Source organism: Rhipicephalus sanguineus, chromosome 10 (genome assembly GCF_013339695.2).
Source record: "Rhipicephalus sanguineus isolate Rsan-2018 chromosome 10, BIME_Rsan_1.4, whole genome shotgun sequence".
Classification (NCBI taxonomy): Eukaryota; Metazoa; Arthropoda; class Arachnida; order Ixodida; family Ixodidae; genus Rhipicephalus; species Rhipicephalus sanguineus.
This window is the reverse complement of record NC_051185.1, coordinates 146,368,316-146,384,571: the sequence shown is the minus strand read 5'-3', so window position 1 is coordinate 146,384,571 and position 16,256 is coordinate 146,368,316. Positions and strand designations below refer to the sequence as shown.

Genomic DNA, 16,256 nt, shown 5'->3' with positions numbered 1-16,256 from the left:
ACGCACACAGGAAACTGAAGTCAAGCGTAAGTAAATGTAAACTGAAGCGTGCCACTTACAAGTTTTTTCTCGTCGCCATGTTGTTGTATCGCGATCATGTAGCTATGATCTCAACCCGCCGTACAACCGAGGCTCACGCACTGCGTTCGACGAGAGCCCTCGAACAAACGACCACATCAGTCCGACGCCGATGAACAAAGAGCCTGAGGCCCTCTGTTCTTTTTAGATGCGAAGCAGCTTATGGCAGAGTTCAATCCGGGGGTGGTGTGCGGCGTGACCACCCACGCGCGTCTCGTTCTCCCCTGTGCAACGCCGCGATGAGCGCCCTCCTACGCCCCCCCCCCTCTCGCGCGCCTCATTCTCTCCTGCGCACGCCTCGACGAGCGCCAGCGCATGCGCGTGCCCTCCCCCTCTCTCTCCTCTTCTACGCTCCCCCCTCTCGCGCGCCTGTCGACCGCGTTCCCCGCTCGCCCTGTGAGAATTGACGGCCAGGTTAGAGAGAAGACACGACGCGCGTAGCGTTCCTCTTCGCGTTCCACGACGCTTTGAATGGATGGATGCAGCTCACGGCGCGGGACTTCGCCCCAGCTTAAGAACCTGGCGAGCCAGTTCCTAAACGAAATTACACCATCTCCCGCTCAAGCGAACCATCTCCCCGCTGCTTCGCATCCACACATGGTTCCCTTTAGGGGGAGATGGTGTAATTTTATCCTTGTTCATTTTTTATTATACAATGTTGTTGTACGAATGGCCTGTTTCACAACTGTTAGAGTAAGTTAACGGACGTTCAGTGGATTACCACCAGATGACCTCATATGACATCATCACAGTTACCAGACAAGGAGATTAGCTGTCTGCACCGTTAAATTCATGAGTTGTAAAGGGTAGGGCGCATGCATGCGTTTTTTCAATACCACTCCCCCTCCTCTCATGTGAAAAGCCTATTTATTCGTGTTCCCACAAATAAGAAGCATTGTTGGTAGCTCAGCGGCTGGTCCTGTCTGTTTCTTTCTGTGTCCTCGTATTTGACGCGCTGTTTCGAACCCATGATGTATCATCATCATCTTCTTCATCTGATGCTCAGGCTGGTTCCGTCGACGCCTTCTCGCCGCGAAAGATGCCTCTGATATTTGAGAGCGCGGAAGTGCGCAACTTGCTCAGCAGCAAGCGAGTTGTGCTCATGGGATGCTCAAGTAAGTGCACGTTCGTACACTACTCCAGCTATAGATTTCTTCAAACACTCGACGATACCAAATGCTCCTCCTCCTCTCTTAGACGTAAGGGCCATCTACAAAGACCTCATCTGTGTCCACCAGAACAACGAGCTCATATCAAACGAGAAGCTGAAACAGAAGGTAAGCGCTCAGCTGTTCTCGTGCGCACCTTATTGCGCGCATTCAGTACTTCCGGACAGCGTTGCAGTGCTCTGCCGCCGTAAGTTATTTCTCCGACATTACACGGCTGGTGCTGTTGTCGAAAGTACAAACATTAATCTATTGCATTGTTAGCCAGCGTTGTTAGCCAGATTTCAGCACTTAGGCCTACGTTAATGTGGAGGAGACAACAGTAACGAAATTTAAAGATCCGTGTTGAATTTTTTTTTTAAGTGTAGGAAGCTTTGTCCACTTAGCTGTTGGTCGTCCTGTGTGAGCCTATCTCTTTGCTAAACGTTGCATAAAATGTTTCAGATGGAAGACAGTTCATACGGAGACAACCTTGTAGGTCACGGAAAGAAGCACAATGGCCGTGACTACAGGGAGGAAAGGCTTTACAGGAAGTACAGGACGTCCATCTCCTTCTATTTCCTCACGAGGATATACGGCGAGTACGTTAAACGTATCCTGGCAGACATGACCATTGGCTATGCGCCTGACGTCATCATCGTCTCATCGTGTCTCTGGGATATCACACGGTCAGTGGCGCTGCATGCATTGCTACAGCAACAATGATCGTCTCGCACCAGGTTGCAATTTCGTGACAGTGAAGCAGAATTAGAAGTACTTCATGAGCACATATTTTAACACTTCAAGTGAATTTGAAAAAGTAGAAACCAAGGGCAACTGAAAAACTTACTTTGTTTTAAACATTTATTTCTTTATAGCTACGATTGTCCTACGCAAGACAGCTGCGGACAGAAGGACAGTTTTCTAGCCGAGTCGGCATAGAAATGCTTACGCACTTTAAAAACGTTACAGGACCTCTTTAAAGGGGTCATGAACCACTTTTCCAAGTAATGATCTAATGGCCTCAGTATCGGAGTGTACTGCCTCCCGAAACGATTGCCGCAAAAATTTCTCGAATCCGTCAAGAAGCAGCGGAGTTACGGGGGTTTGGCGCACGCTCCCAGCGCTTTCTCTCTTTTCTCGTGCCGGCGAGCGCACTGGAAGCTAGACAGGGAGGGGTGGCATGGGGGAAAGAAGTTACGCCAGCGCGCGTCATGAAACGCGATCGCTCTCCCGCTGTGATTCGCTTGCGCGAGTGCGGCTACCGTGTACTGAGGAGTGCGGCGCCGGCAAGTGGCGGCACCGCGCGGCAAGAAGCGCATCTGATCCGAGCGCCGCTCTCGATTTACGTCGGCTATCGGCCAATAAGCATGCTATGTCTCTTGCGACGTACAGCGGACAGACGCCCCGCCCACCGACGAGAGTGAGAACCGGCCTCTGTTTGAAAAGAGGGTGCCTGGGGAAACGGCAACTTCGCGCTCCGCTTGTGGCCATTACGCGGCGCGCACGACTGTAATATTTGGCAGAGCAGTTCATAGCCGTGTCAGCTTTCCGCAGGATGTGTTTTTTCAATCAGCCCAAAGGGTGCTTCATGACCCCTTTAAGGGTAACGAAAGCCGGCAAAGTCAGATTTTTTCAAACCCAACTGATAGCAGATGTAGAAACGCCTATAAAGAGGAGTCACACCGGTATATGCGGATGAAAATGTGTGCAGGAACTCCTAAGGTGGTGCAATTCCTTTCGTGACAGATCTCTCTTCAGGCGAAAGCCTTAGGTGCCTCATCAAATGAGAAAATTGACCGGCGTCCCGCGTCGGCTTCTCCCATCGACGTCTACACGAGTGATGCAAAACATCATCATAACGTGATGACGTCACCATATGGCGTCATCATGACGTGACAGATTGCCTTAATTTGTGCCGTCATTTTGACGTCATAATGATGTCACAGTAACGTCGCATCGCGTGACGTCACATGGTGACGTCTTCACATGCATCTTAGCTTGGTCAACGGTGGGCCCATCCCGGAGGCAGTGCGAAACCAGGCGAGGGGCATCCGATCCTGGAGGCAATGCAAAACCACTTAAGGTGCAGAAAGCGTGCGGAGGGTGGCGGCACAGGAAGAATACATCGACTGAGAAGAAAAATAAGATGGCTTTCGCCTTCCAGTCGTCTTAGGTGTATGCATAAGGGACCCTGTGAGATTTGATTCTAGGCTTATGCAGCGGCTTTCTACTGTCACTACCCTTACTAGCTGATTGCTACGCCGCAACAGAATGGCATGGTCGCTTTTTAACAGTGCATTTGTATATGTGCAGCACTTCTTTCTTGACTGAGTGATATGCCGTGCCAATTTTCTGTCAAGGAGAATCTGACGTCTTAATGTCCTTAACTGCTCTTGAAGGGAAAGCGTGAACAACCGCTTACGTGTTGTCGCGTGTCGGTAAAGCAGCTGCGAAGGTGTGCCTGACTTTAGAATCACGTCGGTAAACATGACGTCGACAATGTACATTACGCAACCTGGAGAGAGCTGGCATTACATACGGCTTAGTTAGTTGTAAAAGTGTGCCGTTTGAGCTTCTCAATACCAATATGAAAAATATGGTCCTAGGAGTATCAGTGCAGAAGAACAGCCCAGCATGAGCGCCCATCGTTTCCGAAGCAAGAATTTTCGGCCAGTCATGCTTAGTAATGTAACGAAAATCAGCCCTAATAGGGCGCCGTCCTTCTGGATAGATGCAGTTGAGCCAGAGCCTTACCTACGACTACGTATTGTAAAACATAATGTATGATGATCTATCGGAAAACATTGATAAGCCTGTGGTAACACTTGAAACTGACCTAATCAGTAGAGGCCGGATTTTTAAGCACTAAAAAAGCTCGTTTTAGGCGCCAAAAATAGGCAGGCAAAACAATGTTTTAGGCTTCCAAAATCGCAAATATAGGCACAATACATTTTCACATAAATGCAGATAATTTCAAACGAATACCGCTATCTACGACAGGAAAACAAAAATGTTATTGCTCAAGATGGCACAAAGGCGCCAACATTTGAACATAGCCTGCTTTGTCCCGAACGGTGCGCACTCCCGTGTACTGCAAAGTGAGTCAAGTGTCCACAGTCCAATCAACACACTCCTGAGTGTCTTTCCGGCATGACTGCGAAGGGCAGAGCAGGAGCAGACAGCCATATTGCTAAAAGACCATAAGGGAGGGATTCCCCCTATTGGACGGGTCGAATTGCGTAGAGCCAATTTTTCCCCTGGCAGTGAACAACTGGCGTAGCGGAGAGGAGGGGGGGGGGGTTCAATTTCCCTTTCTCCCCTAAACTTCTCAGTTTTGCGTGTGTGTATACACGCACGCATACAAACGCGGGGTTGTCCCCCCCCTCCCCCCCTGAAAGAGATTTCTGGCTACGCTACTGCAGTGAACACCTTAAAAATACATTACAAACAAAACAAAAGCTGCGTGCACATCGCATATTTCTTTTTTTTTTTTTTTTGCTCTTCGCTCTCCTCTGCGCTGAAGGCTCTCCGCGGTTTCGCATTCGCCAAACGCTCGGGCCATCTCAGCGCGGCGGCGAATGCTCGCCGGCGTGTCCCGCTTCACTGCTGCTAGCAGTCGTTGGTTGGTTGAACTAGAGGACGAGGTTGAACACCATAGTCCCCAACAGTCAATCTTGCGCGGTAACATGAATAACGGTCTCAAACAGCACCCGGGAGCGAAACTTGAGGCTAAATAGCGTTCATATAAGAGCCAATTTTGAAAACAGGCATTTATAGGCATTTGTAAGCATTTAGGCACGAACGCCACAAACATTTATAGGCACCATAAAAACACTTTAAAAGCCTTTATTAACCTCTAATTCATGCTCATATATCAAAATGGCGCGATAGGAGTGCAAGGAACAAAATAGGCATTTGCCTAAAATCTGGTCTCTACTAATCAGCGATCTAATGGTGGCCAGGTACAGCTTATCTATTCTGACAGGTGCCGATCTGCCGAATCCATATTTGTGCTTCAAGAAAAATTTCTTACGGCAATTCCTGCAATTAGGTTTCCCTGCAATGGACGCGTACCAGGCACGTTAAACTGAAAATACCTCCATGTTAAATATTAACTGGAGCGATGTATTTCTTACATGCTGGTTGAGAAGTGGGTGAACTTGTATTGTTTCTCATGACACAGCATAAACACAATGGGACTCGGAGAAAACATAGAATGCACACTGATACTGACTTTCGTGCGGAACGCTTCAGATCTACTTTATACTGAATAATTCGTTCTCTTCACGTTTATTGCATCGGGTTTGTCATTGTTAGTTTCTTTATAATGTAGGAATCCTGCCATTTATTCTCGTTGATCTTACAGCCACCGTTTGCATTCTCTCTATGCTTCCTGCGTGCACAGACTTGCTGTGTTTCTGTTTCGAATGTCCTCTAACAAACTGTTCTTGCTAACAGCTGGGGTCCAAACGGTGTTGAGGAGTACAAGGAGAACCTGAACAGGTTCTTCAGGGATCTGAACAGGAAACTACCCTCTACGTCACTAGTCATCTGGCTGACAGCAGCCCCCTTGGCTCAAGATGTCCGCGGCGGATTCCTCATTCCGCAGCTGGACTTCCTCAAGTACTCCCTCCGATTCCACGTTCTCGAGGCAAACACCTTCTGCAGGGAGGTACTGTGTTTTACTTGCATCTCGGCAGCCTAAAAATCTTATATGGGGCAGCAAAAAGACAAGGAATGTAAACTGTGTTAGCTATATGCCCTCCACAGTACATATACAGCGCCGTTACACTGTTCTCACAAGGACCAGATAGTGCCCAAAGCTGATTGAAATCTTCACTCGTTGAACATCTAACCAAGTAAAGGATGCAGCGCTCAAAGCATGAAGATAAAAGCCTGCACAGTCTTCAGTCAAAATCTTATCCACCGAATGATACAACGTTAATCTTTTTCCCGCAACCACATTTACTGTCTAATCACCGATACACTAAATGCGACTCTTACCATGAAAAGGACAATCGTAAACGACAAACGTAAGAAGGAAAGGCGGGATGAAACCACTACCTTAAAATTCGCAAGAGATCTTGTAGTGACCTCGTGCATCTTTATGTCAGCGCAGCCAAGTCTTTGCCAGTTAATATAGAGTGCACTGTTTATTAAGAATACAAGGACTGAAGAATCTGAAGAAGGTTTACTGCAATAAGTGTCGGAAATATGGGAAAGAGATTCAAGCTCCCGAATACGCGCCCATTGATGCAGGCTTGTGTTCATCCGCCTTTGAGGGGGAAATGCCGCTGACTTCTAAAGTTGTATCCTACTACAGTGACTAAAAACATATTAAATCAGCCTGGACTCGTGGTGTTGTCTTTAAAAAGTCCTTTTGTTGGAACACTCTTTTCTTGCCAGCTGGCGTCACGGTAGAACGTGATCTTATTGCGAGCTGGAAGCTGACCAATAAACCCTCGTGTACTAACTACCTAAGCATCAAGTATGCCTCCTTAACTTCAATGTCCGTTGATTTCATTAGGTTTTGTCTAAGAAAAACAAACGAGCCCTCGATCAATCCCCTATTTTTCTCATTCGCTGAAGGTCTTGTTCCGGCAGACTTGATGCCTTAGGTCCCTGCATAGCCTCCAGCGCGCTCGCTGGTACGAAAGGAGAGAGAAAGCGCCTAAAGCGTGCACCAAATCCCTGTAACTCCGCCCGTACTTGACGCATTCTGAAACTTTTTGCGGCAGTCGATTCGCGAGGCCATAAGCTCTTTTAATGAAGCCATTAGACGATTACTTAGAAACGTGTTGCAGGGCGCCTTTAAAGAGGCATGTCAACTTGCTTTGGAGACCATTACACTCTCTTCGGAGTTTCCTGGGACGCACGTCCCTCCGAAAGAGAGTGAACGAGTCTCGTTAAAGGGAGTCACAGGTGCGGCAATTCGAAGTCGGGAATCACAGCGAGTCAAGAGAATCTTTTTTGTTTGAATATGTGCCATTTGAGAATTTCGTCCAAAGTGTTTTATTTGTAGTTATTTTCCCCTTTTACGCCCTTTTATTTCACTTGCGTATATTTTATTGTATGCTTGATGTCCAAGATTTTAGAGCCCAACTCTTAGGCGCCCGTTCCTGCGTTCAGCGACGCCACCGTTGCCGTCGCCATTGGTGGCGTAACCGATAGACATGAAAAAATAAAATCAGAATAAATAACTAGAATCGAATGGGATTTCAACCCGGGCCCTCCGCGTGGCAGTAGAGTATTCTACTACAGAGCCACGCTGGTGCTTGAAACTCATTTGCAAAAAGGCCCTATACAGGCGTCATGTCGGGCAAGGAATCACGTTAACCTATGTAATACAGTAGACTCTCAGTAAACGGAACCTGAAGGGACCAGGAAAATGTATTCCGTTTAACAGGAGTTCCATTTACTGAGAGATGAAAAGCGGTGCAGAATCCAAGTATGAAACCAATCGTGTTAGATGCAGTTGTTCCGTTTAAGCAGCAGTTCCGTTTAAGAGACTTCCGTTTACTGAGAGTCTACTGTATAGCGTGGCAGAAGAGTAAAATAACAACCAGTCATCACACAATGGTAATTGCGCAACGAATGTGTGTTTTAAAGGGACACTAAAGGCAAATAAAAATGTATGTCAGAATGAAAGGTCAATGTTTGAGAACGTTTAAAACGTCAATATTATCAATAGCAGTGCTCTAGCAATCGAGAAATTAAGGTAAATGTAGGGCACAATACGCGCCACCAGTGGGACGTTTTGGAACGAACCCCGATGACCTCAAGAGTGCCGAGCACAAATTATCACTAGTATTCAAGCTACTTATAATAAAAAAAGATCATTCCGAGCATCGCAAGACGTTACAAAACGCTGCTGAAGCGTTTCTGTTTGAATCATGGAAAAAAGAACTTGACGTTACAGTGGAGAACGGCGCGGGCTCTGCAAAAGTTCCGTTTTCGCAGGGCTGTACTCCGCTCGCGCGGTCGCGTCTCAGTGGTAGTTTTGTTATCGCGTACTGCTGCATGTGCCTCGCACGATCATGAAAGTCGCTCTAACAGAACGTTCGACAAAATGCCGTGTCCATGTGATGCTGTGTAATGTACCCTTCACCGCAGAAACCACAGCGTCGGCTGCTGGGCAGTAAAGGCGGGCAACGTTGGGCAAGGCAAATGCTACGTCCGGAGGCCTTTTCATGCGCGTGATTTGAGGTGCGCTAACGCTGCTCGGACTGCTAAAACGTGATATTCAATCAAAATCAGCATTACCTTGGCACGAAACAAGCACTACGAGGCTCCTGGAATGCTATTTCTACAATCAACGTCGACTTAACATTTGCCTTTAGTGTCCCTTTAATGCTAACCACCCACTGCAAGGGGCTCAACCATAATTCTTCATCGTTGTCAGCCACATGCAGCATTAACAAATTGCGCATAATACCTTACAGATGTGTAGCGGGTACCTCACTTATCTGCCGAAAGAAGAAACATGACGTAGTGAGTGCGGTATGGCGTAGTGGATACCTTGCGGAAAGCCAAATCTTCAAACACAGTTGGCCTTGCCCCAACACGAAGCTGCACTCAAAATTCGCTTTAGGCAGTATCGTAACGGACGGTGGATTTCTGCCCTTAGTCCGTATGTTTTTAATGGCCAAAGGGCAGTTCGCCGTACTACTGGTAGACAAAACCACGGTCCTTCATTGTAATCCTTATTTTATCCTTAATACAGTAAACTAGTAAACAAATTTGCAGTATCAGACAGTTGTGAACAGCCTTTCAGATCTGTGAAATTGCGAAATTTAGTTTTCAGTGTCTTTCACCACTCCTTGCATTCCTAAAACGAACACAAAAGCACTCGTGCACATAAATTTGTGTCTATGTCGAGGAATTTAATTCAGAAACCCGCAGTACAGCGTCTCTTAAAACCTGTCTGCTGCTCTTAGACGTTAAATCTCATAATTTATTTTTATTCTTCCTTTCCCGGTGTTTGTCATCGTAACATAACTTCACTTACGAATGCATCCTTCCCGCTTGCTTGTAGACGGCTGACAAGTATGGCATCGACGTCGTCGACATCCACTACCACCTGCGTATGTTCCTCGAATATCGGGCAGAAGACGGCATCCACTGGCTTCCGGAGGCTGTGCGGCTCTGCACCAATCTCGTCCTCACTCACATTGCCCTCTCGTGGGGTTTCAAAGAGCCATCTTGGTAAGACACTCTAAAAAGTGATGCTTCGCCATACCGACAATGCAAAGCAGGGACATAACGGCTAATCTAACAATATTTATGCACAATAAGCATTTCACTGTTTCTTGTGCGACATCCCTTTGAGTGAAGATCTGCTGATGCGTCGTTTTCATTAACACCGGTCTTCTGTGACAAAGCTAGCCTGCATGAATCGTGTTTGCACAAAGAAACGTTGCATCCTGATAGTTGAGAAGTGAAGATAAGGTATTGTACAGCGAAGCCGTTAGACCAACCTGAAGATCTAGAGCTGAAACATTGTTTTCGAGAAAATCTTCTTTAAACAACAGATTTCGTGGTCGTACGTGAAAAACGCGGTGCCAACAAACGTGCAGAACGGCGGCTCTAAGGTGCGCCGGTCATGTGTATTTGTGTACGCCGTTTACCAATAAATATCAATGCTCACTAGGTTGTCGGCCTATCGGCGATCAGACGTTTCTGATATGCAGTCTCACGTTATAGTGAAGTGACTTGTCACTTCACGTTGCTGCATTTCACTGTTCTCTGGATATGAACGCATAGCCACCGTTGTTGCCTGTAGCTACTGAAGTGTTGTGCTGTTGAGCACGTGGATGGCAGTCCTCCTCCCGGCATGGAGGAAGGAAATATTTAAGATGGAGTATTGTGCAGTGCGATAGAAAGAAAGAAAGAAAGAAAGAAAGAAAGAAAGAAAGAAAGAAAGAAAGAAAGAAAGAAAGAAAGAAAGAAAGAAAGAAAGAAAGAAAGAAAGAAAGAAAGAAAGAAAGAAAGAAAGAAAGAAAGAAATTGCCGATGGAGCAAGGGCTCCAGCATGTTTTTTTTTTTTTGTTAAGAAATATGTTGGAGTAATAATTGGGTCTTTTTCGCTGATGGCATCATTCCACCTTACGTTATCCAAGGGTTTATGCAGTGAGCTACATTATTAGCATTAACAAACCTAAGAGAGAAATATGGTCGAGGTTCTTATCCTCGCGTGCTATTTCACTAAAAACGAAAAGCATATGGTAATTTATTCTAGTCGCCAAAATACCTCCACATTAAGTGCACCTCCAATGCTACAATTCTGGTTGACCTCCCTGCCTTTCTCTCATTTTTTTCTCTCACACACACATTCAGACATGAGGGCTGAGCAATTTAATACAGGAGTAAGCTGTTGTTTATCTATTCATATTAAAAATTATTATGTGGTAGAGAATGAAGTCTCCAACATCGTTCAGAGGCTGTGGCCGGTTGCAAGTGCACGTGGTTCAGTTCTTTTGTGCTCATTTATCTTGCACACGCTGGCCATTTCTTTCCAGTGGCAGCTTCTTGGTGTACAGCGAGAAGAAGATCATTCGGGATGAAAAGCGCAGTTTCCATTGCATACCAGACGAAGAAAGTGCAAGCGAAGATAATGTTCCCGAGGAGCAGGCCTTCAACAGAGACCTTGGACATGAAGAACAACTCATGAAAGAGGTGAGTTTCAAGTGCACGACTGAGAGTTTTATGGTGTGAGTCAATTTACTCCTGCATGAGAGTGGTTACTCGTGACCACAAATAACGGTCACTAAATGCGTTACCTTATGTTAAATCATAATTACTGCACAAATTTTAAACGGCCTGTGTATTCGGAATCCTGACCCTCCATTCAATAATATACCTTAATTTATTTCATCGTCCGGGTTAATTTAGAGCGATAAAAGCACCATTTCGATTTCCCTGCATGCGTTCCCCTCAACGATACAGCTCGCGTCATCGCAGGCAGCCAATAAAAGGAAATTCAGCCAGCTCCACTTCTCGAACAGTGTCGAAACAGCGAGGCTTATGTCCGCTCTTCATCAGGCTATATCCTACTTCTGTGTTTTTCAAGTCTTCGTCTCGTTGGCGCTTAGCTTCGGCCTCTCTTGCGCGAATATTGCGGATGTCTCGGCGACGACATGTCGGTTCTCGCGTCAACTCTCGCTGGCGCTCACGTCGGGCGGCTTCTTCGCCGGGAGATTGAGAAATATTCGCCATCTTGAAGGCGCAAACTCCTGAACACTGCCACTGACACGTTATTTTACACTCCACTGCGCGTCACCGTCACCCCATCTAGGCGCATTTCTCGAAGGTTCACCCCTCGACATCCTCCGCCCTTGCCCACGCCCTCACCTCTCGCCTCGCGCCTCGCGCCTCACGCCCCCTCGACGTCCTCCACCCTCGCCTCTCGCAGCATACGCGGCCCTCACTCTACGCAGCCTCACTCTCGCCACATGCGAGGCCACGTGATCACCGCTACCACAACCCCGGACATGAAAGCCTAAGAACAGCTTCACTGTTAAGTGTTTCTGTCGTCGACAAAACATGACGACGCAACGAAGCCCGTTGAGCCATAGTTCACCGAGGGTCGGAGCATTATACTGTTTCAGTGCGGCGTCGTAATGACGTCACGCACACAAAACATGCCATTACAAAATGGCCGACCTGCCCGAGCTGCAGCGTCGTCTTTTAGAGCGGAGTCAGCTCTTGGACTTTGAGCCGTACGCCTACGCACCTTTGCGAGTGCGAGATCGGCCATCGTCAGAGTATTACAGCGGTGACGACGACGACGATGACGGCGAAGACGGAGCCTCAATTCGGGAAGCAGTCGTATCGAGAACACGCGGCAAAACCTCCGCTTGCGGAAGCCCTGACCATGAGGCTCCTGAAACATAGGGATGATGAGCAGAACAGGCTTCGGATTGCATTGCGTTAGCTAGCGAACTGTCTGCAAATCTTTTTCTAGAGTCTCAGTTTCGTTCCGCGCGCAGCAGCTCTATCCCGCCGCTCTAATGCGTACGGTATTCCCTAGCTTGGGTAGTGGGGTGCAGCGCAAAGCACTCAATCGGTGACTTTGTCGTGAATGAAACACGCTAGGTCCCTTGGTTTGCTGCGACGTTGGGGCTTTACAAATTCCATTTGACAGTTTTAGCAAAGCGTGGTTCACGCACCGCTCCGAGCTGATGTAGTGTCCCGATATCTACTCAGGGGGAGTGCACAGATTGCACGTTTTCTTTTTAACGCGAAAGTGTTTTATGCCGAGGTCCACCAAGACTTTCATGACGTATTTCCGTCCCGGAAGTACGTCAGTAAAATGAACGCCATCGGATGGCAAAGAAAAAACTCTGTTCACGGGAGTCCTCGATGGGAGTCCTCTCGGTCCTCGACGATGGCAGGCGGGCGTTTAGCCCACTGAGCTACTGCCAAACACATTAAGGAGGCTACATGAACACGCCTTTTATCTTTCACACATTCATCTCACAGTGCTCTTGGATTGATGGATGGATGCTATGAGCGTCCCCTTTATAACGGGGAGGTGACATCTGTGCCACCAGGCTCGAAAAAAAAAACGTGCCGTTGCTACTACCGTCCCATTCGGCGCGTTTCCAATGCAAGTTTAAATTCGTCAACGCTTTAACACACCGTGAGGTGGCAGCTTTAGCTCACGCCTCGCTCATAGCATCCATCCATATCGAAAAATAGCTCTCCGACGCATAGCTCTCCGACGCTCGTGTGGCTGTCGCACCGCGTTCCCCGCTCGCCCCCCGAGAAGTAACGGCCAGGCTAGAGGGAAGACACGACGCGCGTAGCGTTTCTCTTCGCATTTCACGACGCTTTGAAGGAGTGCATATCGAGTATCAGTGTTTATAATGTGCTTGTTGATGCCATCTTTGCGCGGTGTCCACGTATATGTTAAGAACTTGAGCTACCGCAAGGCTTATATCATGATCATGGGCGTTAGTCGTCGGTACGGAGATGTGCCGCTAGGCGTCAACGTGAGTGAGATGCGTCCACATCAAGCGGTGCTATATCTGGCAAACAGTAGACATTGTACAAGCTCTCATATAATGTGCCACTAGGCGTCAACGTGAGTGAGATGCGTCCACATCAAGCGGTGCTATATCTGGCAAACAGTAGACATTGTACAAGCTCTCATATACCAATGCACTATAAATAATAATGTGCGTCTGTGACGACACGTTTCGCTTTCGTGTTATACCGATTCCCATGACGGTGGGATCAGCCATCATTTTCATGTTTTTTGATCACTAAATCTTGCCAAGACGCCGTCAACTTGGCTGCAAAAAGACAACGAAGCGAAGTCAGCTCTCCGTATCCAGCGTTGTCTCATACTGAATTACTGTATCATAACTACCACAATATTTTGTGGCACATAATCGCATCCATCTAATAGTTTTCTCATGCTTCGCTCATGCGCGCTGGTGTACAGTTCCTTTGTAGGTATCTATACGTGTTCCTTTATTAATGAAGAATTCAGTCCTCAGTCAGCGCTCTTTGTCCCTCTTCTTCGTCTTACGCCTTTGCGTGTTGTTCCCCTCGCATACAGTATGTGAACAAAAAGCAATCTGAGGCGTCATACTATGTCTGTATTTTTCTCGAGATGCTTCTCAGCTTCGAGGCTTGGGTTTCTTGCAAGAAAGCTCGGCATTTTTCCTGTAACACGTCAAGAGCACATATGTATAGCTTACAACGCTCTACTTGCATTCAACAGCTGCGAAAGGCGAGGGTTATCATAGCGAACTTGCAACATTTTAATAATCTCTACGCTTTGAGGGCCAGATGTGATCTTCATGCTACAACACTTCAACTTCGCCCACTGACTTCTATACAGGCCATCAACGATGCCACAGAGGTTCTGCCATCGCAGCGACCAAAGGCACGTCGAGGTAATTGGAGGGCCAGACGTTACCGCGGGCCACCACGGATCACGCGGCAAGGCCCGTCGCTGCCTGGACAAGAGCTATGCAGCAGCCAAGGCCAGCCCGAGCCTGACAATCAGAACGACGAAATCTTCCAGGATCATTCAGAGAAAAAACCAGACTTTTCGTCCCATAGAGGTGGCTTCCGGGGGGTGTTTTTCTGAGCATCGGTGATGGCTCAGGAATATAGTGTACATAGCTAGCCAAAGGGTGTTAATATTTGTTTGTCGCAATAAATGAACAACTGCGTCTAAGCACGCTGTTTCACTTTGGTTTATTCCGCGCATATTAAGTGAATGTATATAACGCACAGATTTCAGCGGCGCCGTAGCACGCCAAGAAACCCGGCGCGCCTCGAGCGTAGAAATGCGGCCGCCGAAGGTGTGCCGGAAATATTCATATTTGCATGCGCCGCATGTGCACAAATACTCCTGAATTTTTTTTTTCAGAGCTATAAAATGCACCGTTGTGCCTCAGCACACATGCCACAATGTCACCGACCTTCGAACAGCGAAAGATACCGGGAATCGTAGAGTCTTCGCCCTGCCGGCCACGACAACCGACACCAGTCTTTGTTCTCCCGCGCTTCTCAGCGACTGAAAGCTGCGTTCCTGAGCGGGATGGAGGGGAGACACAATGGTGGTGCGCGCACCTACGGTGCCGACTCTCCGACGCCGTGCAGGTGTCCTCACTTGCCTGGCCTTTTCCTGTCCAGGTGCGTCATGGACGAGCCGCCGATTCCCCAAAAGGGGTCATCCGAGGTGTCAATCACCAAACGTCGTCAACTGGACATTGACCTTTGGAGGCACAGGCGTGCTCTTCATTATGCTCCTGCCACTGTTGCAGGATTGTTGGAATCCTGGCCACCGCGTGGAGAGGAGAAAGATTGGGTGAACCCCACCCATGTTATTTTATCCGGCGCACTAAAGATTGCCGGCGCCTGTTCGCTGAGATCGGAACGATGTAAATACTGTATATAAAGTATTTTCGCCCATAAACTTGTCCTGCTGACTGATCTGGGCACGATGCCCAAACGTGTTCGAACCGGCAATGCAACCCCAGTGTTACAAGTAAGAGGTATGTGCTCCAGAATAAAGCACGGCGACCAAGCTGGCCAGATGTTCGAATCGGCACGAGCGCGTGCTTGGAAGGGTCTCCAGAGCGCGAGACACGTGAAACGAGCCGAAAAGGAGGGGGCAAACTAGAGAGCTGGCATCGGCAGAGAAAGGTTGCATCGCCAACAGACGCACTGGCGACGGGAGAGACGGGCGTTCGGGTCTGGAGCCGGTGACGCAGGCGTCCTGAGGTGTGGCCGGCTTACTCGACGGCGTTCGAGCAAGGCACCTCGGCGATGCAGTGGACGCGCCCCGCAAGTACGGACGTTCCCGGAGCAAGCCCCCTTCTGAAGCAAGCCGCCGAAGGCAGTCCCCGGAGGGCCATGTCAGCGGTGGAACATCACGCCAGGCGAAGGGGCCGAACACGACGTTAGGCCTAATGGGTCTAAAGGCTGCATGCGTCAGCGATACGATGACCTGCACGCGCAGGCGACGGACGACGACGCATGGGCAGCAGACTGGACTCCAAGAGTGGCGAGAGCATCGTGAGCCGCCACGACTGATCGAACATGAATGCCCACCGACTGGACTTTGACAAGGAACAGAGTCAACACTGACAAGTAAGGTCGGCCTAGTGCATCAGCTGTTCTAAGACTAGAGTCCTAGAATTGCCGAACTATCGAAGGATTAGATCGCCGTAGTCATTAGGGGTGAAGCGAATATTTCTTGTATTTCTTGTGAGAGCTGTTTGCAGTTATTGGTTTTATTGCGATAGCAATTATATGGACAGTCTCGGCTGGATTTTGCCGTCGCCGTCGCCGCCGTCATGCACCGTATATGTATAGGCATATATATATATATATATATATATATATATATATATATATATAGCAACATCCCAAAGAAAACTAATTCACAAAAATACTTCCGAAGCGCGGAATCGAACCAGCGACCTCTCGTTCCGCAGCGCGTGGCGCTAACCACTACGCCAGAAACGCAGATCCTTCAGGTAGCTAACGGCGAGCGTTATTACACAC

At 48.1% G+C, this 16,256-nt stretch overlaps 1 protein-coding gene across 1 annotated transcript; it reads left to right on the top strand.

Moving 5' to 3' along the window:
* Nucleotides 1-1,117: 1,117 nt before the first annotated feature.
* Nucleotides 1,118-9,461, top strand: LOC119406805 (PC-esterase domain-containing protein 1A-like). The gene is made up of 5 exons (XM_037673540.2): nt 1,118-1,193; nt 1,276-1,355; nt 1,689-1,912; nt 5,685-5,898; nt 9,262-9,461. Exons 1-5 carry the CDS (start codon nt 1,118-1,120, stop codon nt 9,433-9,435), a joined length of 768 nt encoding a protein of 255 aa, XP_037529468.1. The 3' UTR covers nt 9,436-9,461.
* Nucleotides 9,462-16,256: the final 6,795 nt, after the last annotated feature.